The 16,742-nt window shown below is 43.0% G+C and overlaps 2 protein-coding genes across 3 annotated transcripts in view; one reads left to right on the top strand and one right to left on the bottom strand.

Moving 5' to 3' along the window:
* THBS4 (thrombospondin 4) overlaps positions 1 to 5,211 on the top strand; it is a 36,806-nt gene extending 31,595 nt beyond the window's left edge. For both annotated transcript variants that reach the window (XM_051643328.1, XM_051643329.1), the window contains 4 exons: positions 23 to 219; positions 698 to 870; positions 3,328 to 3,467; positions 4,988 to 5,211. In XM_051643328.1, the coding sequence (XP_051499288.1) occupies positions 23 to 219; positions 698 to 870; positions 3,328 to 3,467; positions 4,988 to 5,049 (572 nt within the window). In that variant the 3' untranslated portion in view covers positions 5,050 to 5,211. The remainder of the gene's footprint in view (positions 1 to 22; positions 220 to 697; positions 871 to 3,327; positions 3,468 to 4,987) is intronic.
* Positions 5,212 to 8,682: 3,471 nt separating this feature from the next.
* SERINC5 (serine incorporator 5) overlaps positions 8,683 to 16,742 on the bottom strand; it is a 47,254-nt gene continuing 39,194 nt past the window's right edge. Inside the window, exon 12 of the mRNA XM_051642895.1 lies at positions 8,683 to 16,634. Coding sequence (XP_051498855.1) covers positions 16,487 to 16,634 — 148 coding nt within the window. The 3' untranslated portion in view covers positions 8,683 to 16,486. The remainder of the gene's footprint in view (positions 16,635 to 16,742) is intronic.

Below are 16,742 nucleotides of genomic sequence, written 5' to 3'. Positions count from 1 at the left end.
TTTAACTGCTGTGTATCCTCAGGTTACACAGCTTTTAACGGCGTTGACTTCGAGGGGACTTTTCATGTGAACACGGTGACAGATGATGACTATGCTGGCTTTATTTTTGGTTACCAAGACAGCTCTAGCTTTTATGTGGTGATGTGGAAACAGACCGAGCAGACGTACTGGCAAGCGACTCCCTTCAGAGCTGTTGCAGAGCCCGGCATTCAGCTAAAGGTACTGGTTGTGGGTCCCAGCTGGGGACACAGTGGTCGCCACAGCCTGGCAATGCCACCCTGCCATCTGACTGCCATGGGCTAGGCCATCATGCCATGCATTGGCCAAGCAAGCCATTGCCCTTGGCCGTGCTGTCCAACTGCTGTTCGCTCCCTGCAAGAGGTGTCAAAATTGCTGTCAGGCAGCTCCTGCACCACCATTCTAGTAGAACCATTTTAAAGGAACTTCATCTCCAGTCCTTCCCTGTCTCATCAGCTGGAGCATTTAGTCTCTTGACTGTAACAGGTCAAATTGCCTCCTTCTCCTTGGTCCAAGTACTCAGTTACATTTCCATCCAAGCAGTGCCTGCAGTTACGCAAGAGAATTTAGGGGGTTTTGAGCAGGAAGGAGGGTGCTCCTGCAGACTTGCTACCAAAAGTTAGAGCTCCTGAAAGTGTCGTTTCTCTCTGCTCAGCATTGGAAAATTGTATTTCTGCAGGCTGTGAAATCCAAGACAGGCCCTGGCTCACACCTCCGCAACTCCCTCTGGCATACGGGGGACACCAGTGATCAGGTCAGGCTGCTGTGGAAGGACCCCCGAAATGTAGGGTGGAAAGACAAAGTGTCCTACCGCTGGTTCTTGCAGCACAGACCCCAGATTGGTTATATCAGGTAAGAGAGGAAAGGATAGATAAGGTGAGTGCACATACACGTCTGCCTAAACTGTTGTTTCTCAACACCTAATTCAGATGATAGAGCTTTGCACTGATGAAGCCTTTTAACAGGTTAGACTTTTGAAATTCAGCCTGCAAGACTTTTCCTAGGAAAGACAATACCAAGCTAAGCCTGTTTGTAACAGAAGTTTTCTACCATCTGGCTGTTGTGGTTGTGCCCTAACCTAATAAGGCCTTTTCTGGCTTGAATACCTAGTTTTCTAAGCTACTTCTGGCCACTGTTATGAAAAACAAAGCATTTCAAAATGTCTTCATTTTTAAGTTTTAGAATTTTTTTGTTGGAACTATGATGGTTCAGTTACATATTCTGGGATAATGGCATTAACAAAAGTTTTCCACTTAAAGGTTGTGGTCCTAAGATCAGTGATTATCCTCATGTGATAGATTTGAGATTACATAGCATATATCCAGAAAGTTTTTCAAAGCTATGCATGTTATCCTTATTTTATTATTTGGGGGAGGGGGGAAGAGGAAAAAAATAAGAAAAAAAAAAAGAGAGGAAAAAAAAAGAAGTTGGGTTTTTTAAAAATCACAAATCATGAGGAAACTTTTCACTCTGCAACATCTAGATCAGCAGGAATTATACTTGTAGATCAAGGCTGACATTAAAATGCAAAAAATAAACTGCTCTGGAATCATCAGCTCAGGTTTTGCAACCTTATCATAGCACAGAAATTTAGGTAAGTTATTTACTCTTCAAAAGTTACCACCCTGCAGTTGAGATGCAGTAACTTGGTGGTGTAATTATTCTCCTTCTGTGGTGCAGAGCATCATCTTCAGCAGTAGTGGGAGTGAGCATGTTTGACTTTATGCTAAAATGGATTAAGAACATCTTTACTGCTAATTGTTGTGTTCCAGCCATGGGGCAGCAGCGAATAGATCTTGGGTGGCAAGATCTGCCTGTGGTTGCAGTCTCTAGCCAGCCTAATTAATGCCCACTGCAAATAGGAAAGGTAACAAAGTCAGTGTTGCAAACTCCTTCAAAAACTAAAAGCAACCAGCCCTAAAGCGAAACTCTGCCAGCTCCCTGTCCACATTCCACTGTGGTCTGTTTAGGCCAGATGCCACAGACCATAATGTGTCTAGCAAAGGTTTTCCGAGGCTTCAAGGAAGCCTAGAAAAAAGTCATTTGAGCCAGCCTCTTCCATGGAAATTTGAAAGACAAAAAGCTCTATTCATTGTACAGATACTTTTGAGCTGCCTCAAAAAATCAGGAAATAAACTCAGGAACATAACAGGAATTGCTATTTTTTTCTTGCATGTCAGACTGGCAATGTCCTCATCCAGAGCAGGGCCCTCCAGGCTCATTGTGCTCTGAGTTGCTTTAGCAGTACCCCAGAGGCTGAGCACTTGGTGTAGACAGTGCTGCAACAGGTCAGCTGGATCCAGGCTGGCCCTCCTCAAGCCCTCCTAAGGGCCCATCATTCTGGGGAGCTGGCAGGGTACAACTTTTCCCAGAGCTATTGGGGAATTTTCTTTTCTAGCAAGAAGATGCCAGATCATCAGAACTGTTCCTGGAATTAATCATTCACATTTTTAAAGAAATGTCATGGTCAAGTTTAAGATTCCAAGTGGTTTGTTTGAAACTTTGCCTATTAAAAATAAATAAAGAAGTTTAGCTTGTAAGACACTATCCATCTGGCTTTCAACCCTTACGAGGAAAGGCTAACAGACCTGGGGCTTTTCTGTCTAGAGAGGAGAAGACTGAGAGGGGATCTAATTAATGTCTGTAAATACATGAGGACTGGGCATCAAGAAGGCAGGGACAAGCTCTTTTCACTTGTGCCCTGTGACAGAACGAGGGGCAATGGACTCAAACCCGAGCACACGAAGTTCCACCTCAACATGAGGAAGAACTTTACTGTGAGAGTTACAGAGCACTGGAACAGGCTCCCCAGAGAGGCTGTGGAGTCTCCTTCTCTGGAGACTTTCAAGACCTGTCTGGATGCCTTTCTGAGTGATCTGCCCTAGTTGTGTGTGGTTTTTTGGTCCTGCTCTGGCAGGGGGGGGTGGACTTGATGATCTTCGGAGGTCCCTTCCAACCCCTAATATTCTGTGATTCTGATTCTAATCTGGTTCTTCTCCTATAAATATTGACTGCAGAAATTTTCAAGAGTTAAAGCTCTCAGCCTGACCGACCACAGGAAAAAAAACATTCCAAGGCTTTTGGATGTGTAAAAGAACAACCACCACCAGAAGATGCTCCCTGCCCAGCTCTTGCAGCATTGCACCAGCTCCCAGTCTAAAGAGCTCTCTCCTTTAACTGCTCTTTCTCCCCTGAGATAGATGGAGGATAGTGTGTCCAGGGCTAGAGTCACAATGGATAACAAGTTACTTTTATGAATGTTGGAGCTTTGGGAAAGACCTAACAGAGCTTCTGCTTGCTTCCATGAAGGGCAAGATTTTATGAAGGCTCTGACCTCGTGGCAGACTCTGGCGTAACTATAGACACCACAATGCGTGGAGGACGGCTTGGAGTTTTCTGCTTCTCTCAGGAAAACATTATTTGGTCCAACCTGAAGTATCGCTGCAATGGTAACGTTGCTCTTAGGTCACTTTATCTAACAACTAGCAAGAGATCATGAAGAAGCAGTAGTGTGGCTGTTGGACGAAGCCATTTTACATCCTTGCCTTTGCTTTTCATTTACAAGTTACTCACAGCTGTGAGATGCCTCCCCTGACACCAGCAGCATGCTGCAGCTGAGCCAGATGGGAACTAACACCTCACAACCACTCCTCCCAGAGCAGTCATTCTGCTGCAGAGATTGTGCCAACTAAGTAGTATAGCTGTCATCAGAGAATTAGAAATGTTATTTAAAACCAGACAACCATGAGAGCTATACACACAGTTCACCGAGGCCATCACATATGTAGGATGCCTGGAGCTCTGAATACAAGGTGAAAAAACTGTGGAGAGGCAGTGAGACCAATCATCAAGAGTCAGTGTGTACTTGCTGGTTGCTCCTGTCTGTGGGAGAACAAGCTCAAAAGATGCCTTTCATCTCATGGAGGAATCCTTCCCAGCCTCTGTTGCAGCATGCTGGCTCACCTCTTCCTGGGCAAGAGCCTTGCAGCTTAGCCCTGACCTCCTGTGGAGTAACTCACACCTTGGTCATGCACACAGAAGCTTATCATGTCAGGATATTTCTGCCTTGGAAGCAGTTCAGCTATCTTGGGGTGGGGCTGGAGGGGTTGCCCCTCTCTTCTCAGCATTCAAACCCTACCCAACCAAGGCAGCCCTAAGAAATAAAAGTTACCAGCCAAGTTGGCATAGTTTCCTTGTCTGCTTCCTGTGTATCCAAGAAGCCTAACCCAGGTCTGCAGTGGACACAGCCACTGCATGACCAGGCCTTGCCTCTGAGGCTTGCTCCAGTGGTGGACTCTGCTTTTTGGGCACTCAGTACACCCAGCCAGGCTGGCACTTGGATGTTATGGTGAAACAGGGGAGCTTCTAGACAGTGGTGCTTACAATTAAAAATTACTTGCTAAGAGTGGTTTCCCAGGAAGTATGTTCCAAAGCTGCCACAAGTTGTAGATACCTTCCTGGCAGTAAGCAGGGAGTGGCTTTACTGCAGGTGCTGCAGTAGGTCAACAAAACACACTCAAAGAAGTCTTTGAAGTCCCCAAGTATCCCTGCTTTCATGTCATAGAAATACCTATATTTGCAGAAAAAGCTTAAAAATAATTTTCAAACCTCAAAAAAATAAATTATCAATAAAATGCAAAGGACTTAGTCCCTTTTTTTACATACTGTGTGTGTTTATATAGATAATATACAGTATTATATATTATTATATATATTTTTATATTTATATATTTGAAGATTGATTGTACTCCATCATGGACTGCCACCGTACCACTCCCTGCCTTGTTAGCCTTGCTAGGTTTTTTAATGGTGTGCTGCTAAAACTGGTAATAGTCCCTGTTCATTCTTTATGTGTAAACAAAAGCCATGTTACCAAAAAAAAAAAAAAAAAGAGGAGGTGGGTCATTCTTTAAGTGCTCCTTGATTTTGCCAGAAGAGACTAAACTTTTGCTTATTTTCCTGTTTTCAGACACCATCCCAGAGGACTTTCAAGAATTTCAAGCTCAGCAATTTGGTGTTGGTGATATTTAAGAAGGAAAAGCAAACTAGCATTGCTATTGCAAACTATAAAACAGTATCTTTTAAATCCCTATATGATTGTTGTTTTAAGAGTGCACAGCGCAGCATGTTCTCATTAATGTGACTATGTCAGACTTTTTTTTGTAAAAAAGTGAAAATAAAAAGAAGACAAAATAAGACTGCTTCACTTGTTTTCCAGTTTGCCTTGAAACCTAGAGAGCCACATGTAAAGTTGGGCCATTTGCTTAAAACATCCTCAGGAAAAGTTGCAGCTATTGCCATTTTGGATTCAGTATTAAACAGGGTGGGGAGGAAAGTGCAATTTTGTCTCCCTGGAATGTGGTGGAACCAACAGTTTCCTTTCAGGAATGAAGTGGTTGGGAGCCATCAGCCCTATCCAAGGGCTTTTAAGTACCTTTCCAGTCCTACTAGGAAAAAGTTTTATCTCCCTTAGAGCAGTTCAACTCCTTTGGAGACTTAGTTACCTTTGGCAGACCTCCTGGAAGAACACCCTGACCTCCTACTCCCAGAAAACTATGAGTAACACTATCACATCCTGTAAAAGCAAAAAGCTGACTGCAGGGCTTTGTAGACACATCATTTGCATGTGACTAAATAAATAAAAAAAAAAGATACAGAGATAAATGCAGAATCACCTATAGTAAAAAAACACTCCTAACTTTCACATACACAAAACCAGGCTTTGACCTGCTGTCCCCACCTGGAGCCAAGCTCTCTCAGCCTGTACTGCACTCCTATGAAAATAAGTCACCAAGTTAAAAACCCAAAACAAAAAGCAAAAGACTGTATCGCAATGCACTCTGTACTTCGAAGTACAGAAGGGTGCTGGATACCATGAGCATTTTTACTATTCTTTTTTAAAAATGGAGCTAGGAAAGGAATGAAGGACAAGCTCCAAGGACAGCTGAAGAAAAGGACATTGCAGCCTAGAGGATAATTACTTTTTAAAGGATAATGGGAGCCAGGACTTCAGCCTGAGGAAGAGAGGAAAGACACAGAAGTGGAATAAAGTGAGGGTTTTGAAAATAAGAAGTAGCCCTGAGAAAATGAAGAGCAATTGTTTCTTTCCCAGCACAAGAATACAGGTGAAATGCTGAGTTACGTTATCAGGTGAGATTAGCAAGATGACAACACAAAAATAAGTTTCCTGGTCTCAGTGCAATAAAAATACCCTTAGGGTTTATGGTGCTGTCAAAGGCTTGGGCTACAGGAAGAGTTTTCACTGCAGGCTTGTCAACCATTGCCAAGGTTTCTGGGTGTAGCACAGACCTGCGACCTGCCCAACGAGGTATCCCAGAATCCTACAGCAAAGAGCAAGATGCAGGTGTATTCTTCTGGCACAGTGCTTCATCATGAAAGGTCCTCCAGTTTTACTCCTCCTTTTCCCTTTGCTTCACCAAACCCAACTTCACTCACCAGGCTTTCAACAGAGGATTGAAAGGCTAGTTACTTCAGAGCAACACAGAGGATATTGTCAAATTATTCTTAAAAGAAACCCCATCTTTTTCTGAAAATAGCTGAACATAGGCTGTAAACGTGGTATAATTCATTTATGAATACAAACAGAGACCATAAAGCAAATGTACAGCTTTCTTGTCATGCATTTGCATTTCACTGGATGGGGCCCCTTCTTCCAGCAAGAAATCCTCTCCACATGGTTTGGCACCGTCTGGGCAGAAGGCAGTTTACTTGTAGTACAGTCACACACACCATGGATGCACCACAGCCAGAGCCTGCAGCGCACACACTTTGCACGAGTGGTCTCCTCCCAGTTATTACAACAAGCCTGGCCCACCCTGACCTGACTGCAGCACGTGCTGGTCAGAGCACCATGGCACACATCAGCTCCATCAGGAAATATGACCTAATTGGCCTCCAAACACCAGCCAGCCTCCAAACCTCCACCCAGCCCCCCACCTGTGGCCAGAGGCTCTCCTCTTGCTACAGCAGTTTTCCACTTTTGAGTCTTCCCATTTCCAGGCTCTCTTTCAGTCTACATCACAGCTGTTGGCCACTGGAGGCTGGAAGATGAGATGCAGGCTCTGGCTTCCATGACTTCAAAGGTAATTGCATGAAGCTGTAAGCTTTTCACCTCCCGACAGAAAAAATCCTGACTTGCTCAACTGGTAGACAAAGAAACCAGTCACAGCTCAGACAGACCAAACTTCTGTTTCAGAAGCTGCTGCTGGGACCTTACAATGGGATGCTGCAGCTCTCTATGTCTGTTGTGTTGACACACCAACTGCTGGGTAGCCTGCAAGTTCAGAAGCAGCAAAATCCAGCCGTTGCAAAGATTTGCCCCAAGGTTATAGTCTGGGCTTGGGAAACCTCCTGCCCCTCACATTCCCATCAGAGACTCTGCAGTCCCTGTGTGGAAGCACTTTAAAAACTTCCTCTTGCACCACCACTTCTTTCTGGACTTTTGTGCAAGGCAGAAATAGCTCCATGTGTGGCCTCTGGCAAGTGAAGACCCTAAAATCCCACATCTGTAAAACTGAATGAGTAGTTCTGTCTTTCCCCCACCACCTGCATGGCCTGTCTACACTCAGCTGGAGCAGCAGCTGCAACTACAAGTACTTTGGAATTCAGAGTCCTGGGGCTCCTGCAACCAGGGTCTGAAGTCTCACCAAAGGCAAATTCTTCCTACAAAAGACCAATTCTTCCTACAAAAACCATAACAAACACCCTTCATATTCTGTTCCCCAAAGACCATCTCCCAGACTGCAACACCTGAAGATAGCATCCTGCCAGGATGCTGCAAGGTGGGGTGGAGGCAGGGGTGGGCAGACTGGTGGGAGGCTGCTGAGCAAAGGCAGTTGGTTAGCTCTCACAGACCCTCAGCACCCCTCGGGAACTGCTCTCTGCCTTGCACCTCACCCAAATGCACAGCCTCCCAGCCCCGTGCACCAGAACTCTCTGTGCACCACAGCTGCAGGGAGAACAGCAGCAGCCATTTGACCCTTTGAAAGTTGGTGGTCAGCAGCTTCTCATAACCACAAGGAACCCATGTCCTGGTGTGGGTCTGGTCAGCTCAGCTCTGTGGCACAGATACAGGCAGTATCAGCAGACAGGCTGCAGCTGGCCTGTGCTGAAACAGGACTCCACAAGAGCCCCAATAGACTGTGAGAAGCAAGGGATCAGGACCCATGCAGACACAGCACATTTCCTGCTGTGGATCTAGGTTTCAAACTCAGCAGTTGTCCACCCCACCATCTGGGCGAATGAGGAAAAAAAAGAAAGTCAGAGATCCTCATTCCAAACAACTGAACAGGCTTCAGCACTATACTTGGCCTGGAAAATACTTTGTTTTCACTGTCAGAGGTATCTGTCACATGTCAAAGAGCTCGAGTGTACAGAGCAGACGCCACAGACAAATCCATGCAGTCTGCCTAAATCATGCTACAGGAGGAATACCAAAATAACATGGAGAGTGAAGCCATGGACTACTCCACAGGCCAACATTTTTTGTTAACAACCAGATGTACTGAACAAAACCAAACAAACAAATCAACCAATTTACTTTTACTAGCTCAGTAACTGCTTAGCTCATGTATTTATATATTCTTAGAGTTTCCTCCTGGAATTAGTTGACGTTTCAACATTTATATGTATCACAAGAATTAATTTCAAATGTAAGAAAAACTTTATTGGTCCATTAAACATGAAATCTGTAACAATACATTCACTCAGTATACAAAAGGAAGCATCCATAAAAACCAGTAACATGCTTTAAAAAGGCAAAGCTCTTGACTATTTTATAATTAAAATGCTGAAATCTTTACTGATTCTTAGAATTTACTACATTTACTACATCCTTACATTTACTACAGATCACAACACTCGCAAAAAATATTAAATAAAGTAGCAAACCTCCACTTCACTGGGCTACAGCTTAATAAAGAAAAACCACACATACACACCAAAAAGTTCCCTTGAGACATTAAGAACCTTGAAAAAGTTTAAATCCCCATAACATTAAGAAAAAGTGTTTACATTTTGACTACTTTGCATCCAGTTTTCAAACATGGCATATATGAGACTGAACACCATACGCTGGTGGTAAACCAAAAGCAGACAATGAATCCATATGTTCTTAGTAAATATTTTCCAGCTTGTGTATGACAAGCTGAACAATTCTCTCTGAAAGTTAATTCTCCTTGCTTTAAGTCTGCACGGATGTCCAGTGACATCTCAGCACCTGGACATGAATTGGATAAGAGGAAAAATAAAGCTACAGTGTAAGTCACGAGACATTATTTCCCATAGCTTTCCAAAAATCTTGCCTTCACACTGATGCTTCTTTGGCAAAAGCACAGCTGCAGGGTGCAGCTCTGCTCAGCAAAACCCTGGAAGCTTTAAGCTGCTGGAGCAGTTTCAAAGCTGACAACTGTGGCTCTGAAGAAGTCTGGGCAAACGACTGTATGCTTCGGCACTGTAAGGTACTGGAGACCGGATAACGGGAAAGCTGGCATGGCTTATATCCAAAATAAATTCCAACTTAAAAAAAATCACATTATTGAACAGGTGTGGAATGAGTCAAAACCAGGTGTGAGAAAAACAAAGCAATGCTTGATTTAAGGCTTTCTTGAAACCTACAGAGTTTCTCTGGACATTAGAAATAAACTGTCATGCCAGTCTCCCAAAGTTTCTACTTGAAACCCTGTGCAGCACATGTCTGCATCCCCATCCTGGGGCACTTGGGCATTCTGCCATCAGGATGTTGAAAATGCAGAAACATACAAATTCCCAACCTACGTATCCTGTTACAAGTTCAAAAAGGCAAAGCTTTCTAAGCACTTGACCCTTGGCATTCCCTTGTACAGTCATGTGAAACACTCAGTTCTAACTACTGTTTACAAAATTGAAAACACGAAGTAAAATGTCGTGGCTCTGATTATGTGTTTTCCTCCCACAAGATCTTGTAGGCCACTTAAAAAAACAAAGAAGCAGTTTTCTTAGAGGAAAACAGATCCATATAATAAACTATGATCCTTGACTATGCTTCAACACAGTAGGTTGTCCTGCTATAAAAAGGAAAGGGTTAACAAGACTTGGCAAATAAGTCTTTCCTGGTTTCTAGCACCAAAGCTATCACACTTGACAGGAAGCAGAATGGGAATGAAGCAGGTATACACTGCCTTTAAAAAACAAATCCAATGAGGAAAGGGCAAATAAAACAAGGATATAAAGCCTGCAAGCAAAAGACAATGCTTCTACAGCACAGAAGGAAAGAGCAAAGTTTTAACTGTAGATAATCTCACTCACCTAGCCACACAGGTACAACCTTATGGTATTCCTCTTCATCAACTTATTTAGGAGAAAAGCCTAACAGTTTGTAGCATAAAATCTTTAGAGCCTGTTTTAAAAACAGTCACTGCATTATTTTGTTACCAGTCTGCTTGGAAATGCCCATGTTGCTGTGGGCTTCTAGCCAATATTCAAGCAGCACTATCTTGAGTTCCCACATTTTACTGATGCATTGGTTGGAAACATATTTTTCACAAGTGCAACGGTTGCTTCATTAATAGTAATGTTCTAGCCCAGAAAAGGCTGCACCAGTGGCTGATGAAGCAGTTATCCATGCATCACTATAATCATAAAGCTTCTAGATTTGTAAAAAGGTGCTACAACACAAAATAAATAAATAAATAGACATGCAGTATTTGTGATTCTGGGAGGGGATATCCCTCTCTCTGGACTACGCACACATTAGTAACATTGAATTACCCGTTTCAGACAAAAGTGGCCCAACTCAGGCAGCATTTACAAGATTAGCTGGGCAAGTATGACCATTTCGAACCTCATGGAAATGCCTGAAGTACAAAGCTAAGAGTATCACAAATACATAACAACTCTGATGTGTGGACACTGTGGAGTTCCTTCCTTGGCATCCAGCTGCAAGGGCCGCCTACACGCTTTGAGGACCTAGATGGTAAACAGCACACAAGCATATCCATCTGCTTTCCACATATTCTTCATAAGGTTTGATGGTTTCATTCATTAGTCCAGCTATCAGGATTCAGAGACTTGCTCTCCAAGTCCATTCAACTTATTTTATCCCAAAAAAGAACCGGTCACAATTGTGGCTCTTGGTTGCGTTCGTGAGAAAAACTGAAATTGTTCCAGTCTCAGGCAGCAGTGCAGAAGTGAGATTCCAAGTAACATTTCTTAGGATAGCAAATTAGAAAAAAGTAGGAAAAGGCCAATAAAATTGTTCCACCTTCTCAGCAGCAACATGGTCTGTTCCTCCAAGAGTCCATTAAACTATTACATTAGTTCAAATTCAAGTTTAACTAGAGGAAGTATAGCATGGGACATGTTATCTAGTCTTCCTGTCTTTGTAACAACAGCTTCCTCACTTCACACAGTCCAGAAATACTAGAGGCCAGAAATGCTGCACTGCTCACTTGTGTCTGGGAACAAATTCTGTGAACAATGACCGCACCAGGCAGGATAGATACTGCACAGCTAACTGCCTTCAGAAGAGCAGTTACCTGCACTTTCAGGTATGGGAAGAGAAAGGTAACTGTTTATAGGTTAAATGTAAGCAACAACTACTCATTTATTTACAACAGCATCAGGCTGTTTGTGAGTCTTCCCAGTTCATCTTCCACTGCACAGTAGTATCTGAATCAGTCTCATTCCCAGAGGTTTGTCAAGCACAGACTGTTTGGTCTTCCACATGCATCATGGGTCAGACTGTGTCTTGTACACACTGGTGTAACGTACAAGGCAGTCACAGGCTCAGCCCCAGTTTTCCTGTTCCAGTGCCACCCAAATTATTAGCTATCACAGCAGTAGGTAAGAAGGCACTTCTTGAAAAGGTCTTAAAAGCCCTTTTGCATTAACTGTTTGGAATCTATGAACTGGGCATTTGAATCCTCGACCCTAGCCAAGGATTTTGTTAAGTTGTTGCATGTGGAAGTTTACAGTACAGATTTTACAACAAACACTAAGGCTGTAACATTTGCCTGGCCAGCAGGAAGCTGAGCCTCACTGAGAAACCAGAGGCTTTGCACACCCAGGTGCCACCAGTTACTGATTCCTTAGAAAGGCCTGGAGATGCATAGCTGTCTTGGGGCCACAGTATGGGGACACAGGTCCTCAAAGGTATTTTCAGGGTCTTTTCCCACAGTGTTTGCTCAGAATCACATAAAGCAGTATAGTCAGGCACTGTCCCATTCCCACCTTACAGACATCTGCAGATCTGGATGCTGAAGGTCAATAGTTAGTAGAAGGGAAGGATGAAGGATCAGCTCAATGAGGCAAGCGCTATGAAAGAAACATGGACTCATGCCTTAGTGTGGACTTTCCTCTTACAACCCTGCTTCCTCTGTGCGAAACCCATTTCCTTAAATACTAACTATAAAAAAAAAAATAGCACAAGGAGGTGCAGGAAGCCCGTACGTATGCAGACACAGCCTCCATAAAGAGTTTTCATAAACAAGTAAGAGAATCCACAAGTCAAGATATGTAGGAAGATTATCTGTTTTTGTGACTGGGATGCCTGCCATCAGAACCAGAGAACAGTTACCATTCCCTGGCTTATAATTTGACATAGTGCACACCTTCTTTTGCAGAGCTCCTTGCCCATTTTGTTCTGTTATAAAAAACACTGCTAATTTAAAAATTTATTTTAAATGCTTGGTTTGTGATAGCACAAGACATATGGCACTAGAAGGCAACTCCTGTGTGCCCCTATACTTTAGGGAACTGCATTCACTATGGGAGGGGAAAGAGCCTGGACTGTCTCAGCTGCAGCCCACAGTTCACAGCTCCAGCACTGGATCAAGACTGTTTGTCAGAATAGCTGCTACATGTTAGATGGGACAACTGTTAGTAATCATTGCACAGCCCATAAGCTCTTATCTTAGAGATGGGACAGATAGAGGCTTCTAGACTGCAAATACATTAACAAAGGCCTTTTTCTGCTGGACTCCAAATGCAGGCAGAGTATTGATGGGCTCCCATGCTAGCAAAGCTCTCAGTGAGATCAGAACACCCCAGCAGAAGCAAAAGGGGTGAAAAATATCTGTCTCCCTCTTCAAAGCTATTTGTTCCTTTTCTAACTCAATGCCAAAGCTAAGCTTCAGCTGCTTTTCTTTTCCCTTAGGTGCAAACAAAGAGAACAGCAAGAGAGTCACCTCTGGACAGACTCCTCCTTCCCGCAGATCTCATTATGAGGTTCCTAATCACTGTGGTAGGTGGTGTTAAGTAGACTGGTGTTAAGTGGACTGTAAACCTGTAGATTTCATGGAATCAAATATTCACCGAGCACGTTGCCAAACCCACCACTAAGCCATGTCCCTAAGTATCACATCTTTTAAATACCTGCAGGGATAGTCACCCAACCTTTTTCCCAGGTAGCCTGTTCCAATGCCTGACAACCCTTTCAAGTAGAGAAATTTTTCCTACTATCCAATCAAAACCTCCCCTGAGCACAACTTGTGGCCATTTTCTCTTGTGCCAAAGCTTGCTACCTGGTAAAAGAGACTGACCCCCGCCCTACTACAGCCTCCTTTCAGGTAGTTGTAGTGACCAATAATGTCTCTCCTCAGGCTCCTTTTCTCCAAACTAAACACCTCCAGTTCCCTCATTTCCTTCAGCTACTCCTTGTAAGACCTGTGTTTCAGCAGCTTTGTTGCCCTGCTTTGGACACACTCCAGCACCTCAATGATCTTCCCGTAGTGAGGGGCCCAGAATGGAACACAGTACTCGAGGTGCAGCCTCTCTAGTGCAGAGTCCTGAGGGATGTTCACTTCCCTAGTACTGCTGGCCACACTATTTCTGACACAAACCAGGATGCTGTTGGCCTTCTTGGCTACCTGGGCACACTGCTGGCTCATGTTCAGCCACTGTCAACTAGCAGCACCCCCCCAGGCCTTTTGCCAAGTAGTTTTCCAGCCACTCCTCCCCAAGCCTGTAGTGTTGCCTGGGGCTGTTGTGACCCAAGTCCAGAGCCCAACACTTGGCCTTTTTGAACCTCATAAAACTGGCCTTGGGCCATCAAGCCAGCCTGTCCAGGTCCCTCTGTAGAGCCTTCCTACCCTCAAAGCAGATCAGCACTTCAACCCAGCTTGGTCTCATCTACAAACTCATAGAGGGTGCACTTGATCACCTTGTCCAGATCACTGATGAAGATACTAAACAGAACTGCCCCCAGAACTGAGCCCTGAGCAGCACCACTGGTGACTGCCCACCAACTGGATTTAACTCCATTCACCACAACTCTTTGGGCCCAGACATCCAGCCAGTTTTTTTACCAAGCAAAGAGTGTACCTATCCAAGCCATGAGCAGCCAGTTTCTCCAGGAGAATCCTGTGGGAAATGCTGTTTTTTTACTAAAGCCTAGGTAGACAACATCCACAGCTTTTACTTATCCACAGCTTTTACTTCATCTGCTAAGCAAGTCATCTTGTCCTAGAAGGAGATCAGGTTGGTCAAGCAGGACCTGTCTTTCATTAACCCATGCTGGATGGGCCTGATCACCTGTTTGTCCTGCACTTGCTTCATGTTGGCATTCCAAATGATCTGCTCTAAAATGTTTCCTGGCAGCAAGGTCAGACTGACAGATTTTGTTTGAGGTAAGAGTGCACAGGCTTGAGAAGGTCACACCCCTAGCAAGCTCAAAGCAGGAGGGAAGCCCTAGGATACCATAGCAACAAGGCAGAAAAAAATGGTATTGAAAACAAGAGCAGAACTGAGATCTGTAACACTAGGATTAATCACCAGGTGTGCATTAGCCATCAGTTATTGCAACAGAACAAATAAGGCATGCAAATATTTTGGCCATCTCATTGGCTTATATGTTGTGCTTTTCTTTGTTTTGCAGAAAGCATTGTGTGAAGATTTAAGGCTCAATCGTATTTCAAAAACAGAACTGCTAAATCTGTTGGTATTGTTTATATCCTGCATATTTCACATTGTATATATTTGTGTGTATATATATATATATATAGAGAGAGAGAAGACAAAACCTCTGGGACTAGCGTAAGTCATAAATTTATCCCCCTAGAATGTAGATAACTATAGTGGGTTCAACCTAATTCAGTATTTACAGCATTCAAGCAGTTGTTCTACCACCAAATTATCTGCCTAAAGCAAATAAAAGAGACATGGCAGGATTTAATATTGTCAAGTCAGTCTCCGGTACTAGGGCAGCTACTGTTTGTGAAGACACATTTGTGTCTTCTGGTTTTGTTTTTCTGGCTGCTTATCCCACTGCTTGGAATAGGAGTTCTCCAGAAGTTTAGTTTCCATTAATGGACTGGTTGGTCAAGTCCCATCCCAACAGTGCAAGTGTAACAACAACAGAGGAGTATAAAAATACAGCAGTTAGAAAGAATACTTTCCAACCAACACATGGGCAGAAAAGGAAGATGACACACTACTATCCTTTTCTGACCATCCATGTATTCAAAATACTATAAAATTAGTAACAGAAACAGAACTGAAGATTCTGGGAGATCTTTAGACACAACTTGTAACAGCAGAGTAGAAAAGTTAATGAGCACTCCACTTTTAAATTTACAAGAAACTGGCAGTGCTTCTTAATTAGCATGTTCTCAACAAACATTCTGTATAAAGAATGTACTGTATTTTAAACCCCTGTGCAGTACACACAACTTGCAGTTTAAGTGAGTTGGCAAAACAAAGCTGGCCAAAATTCAGAGTTTAAGGATTTGTGTGTAGAACTCTCCTTTTGTTAACAGCTGGACCAGATTTGAAACTGTGTAAAATATTCAGGTGCCTTTTATAGTTATAATAGAATAAATACTCTTTTATAATTGGTACATTCCTTTCTCAATCTAGGTATACAATAACTTAATATATTTAATATTTAGATAAACAATTTTTAGTAGAAGCTTTGGCAGTCAAATTCTTAGATACTCTCTACTTCTACAGATGTATTTAGTTATTATTTTTGAAAAAAAATTATCTCAATACTACTTACAAGAATTGTATGCTGTACAAAACAGCAGTTCAAATCATCACTGCAAACCAGAAAAGATATCAGAGTATAAAAAGGAATGCATACTTGCTAGAAGATATCCAAGATTCACAGGAAGGAAGAAGATACATCTGCACCAGGATTTTTTTCTTTTCTTGCCAATGAAGCCAGAGAAAGACTGTCAGTTATTTGAAAACATTTCACTTATTGCAGTTTAGGCAACAACTGTGTTACCTACAATTCACATCAATGTCACAAAGTTTTGGAATTGATTTGTTCTCTTGGGCAATACCTGGTTTTGACAATTAAAAAAGGTAAAAAAGTTTTCCATAATTTTTTTTAGCCTGACTAAAAAGTTAGTGATTGGTATATTACAGTAAGAGGGCAACCGGCAATTCCTCACTACAAAATTACTCTTGTGTTTTTTCTATAACGGGGGGAAAAAACCCACAAAACACAGAAGGACCTTCAGAGCATTCACACTGAGAACTCTCTGGTTGGGCAGCAGAGTGGAGCAGTAAGAGTCCACAAGTACAGGCAGACACAAACCCAACAGGAGACCATCTTAATCCAGAAGATGGACCAGGTTCCGGTGAAGAATTTTTCAATCTCAGCACTTTCATAACTGTTGAGGAAAAAAAAAATTAAAAAAGATATCATTAACTCATTATTCATGTATCAGACTGCACTATCCTCTCTTTTGCCAGGTGGGTCACAGACTTCAATTAGGTTA

This window comes from Apus apus, chromosome Z (genome assembly GCF_020740795.1).
Source record: "Apus apus isolate bApuApu2 chromosome Z, bApuApu2.pri.cur, whole genome shotgun sequence".
NCBI classification, from domain to species: Eukaryota; Metazoa; Chordata; class Aves; order Apodiformes; family Apodidae; genus Apus; species Apus apus.
Note: the sequence above shows the minus strand (reverse complement) of the source record. Positions and strands in the feature narration are given on the sequence as shown.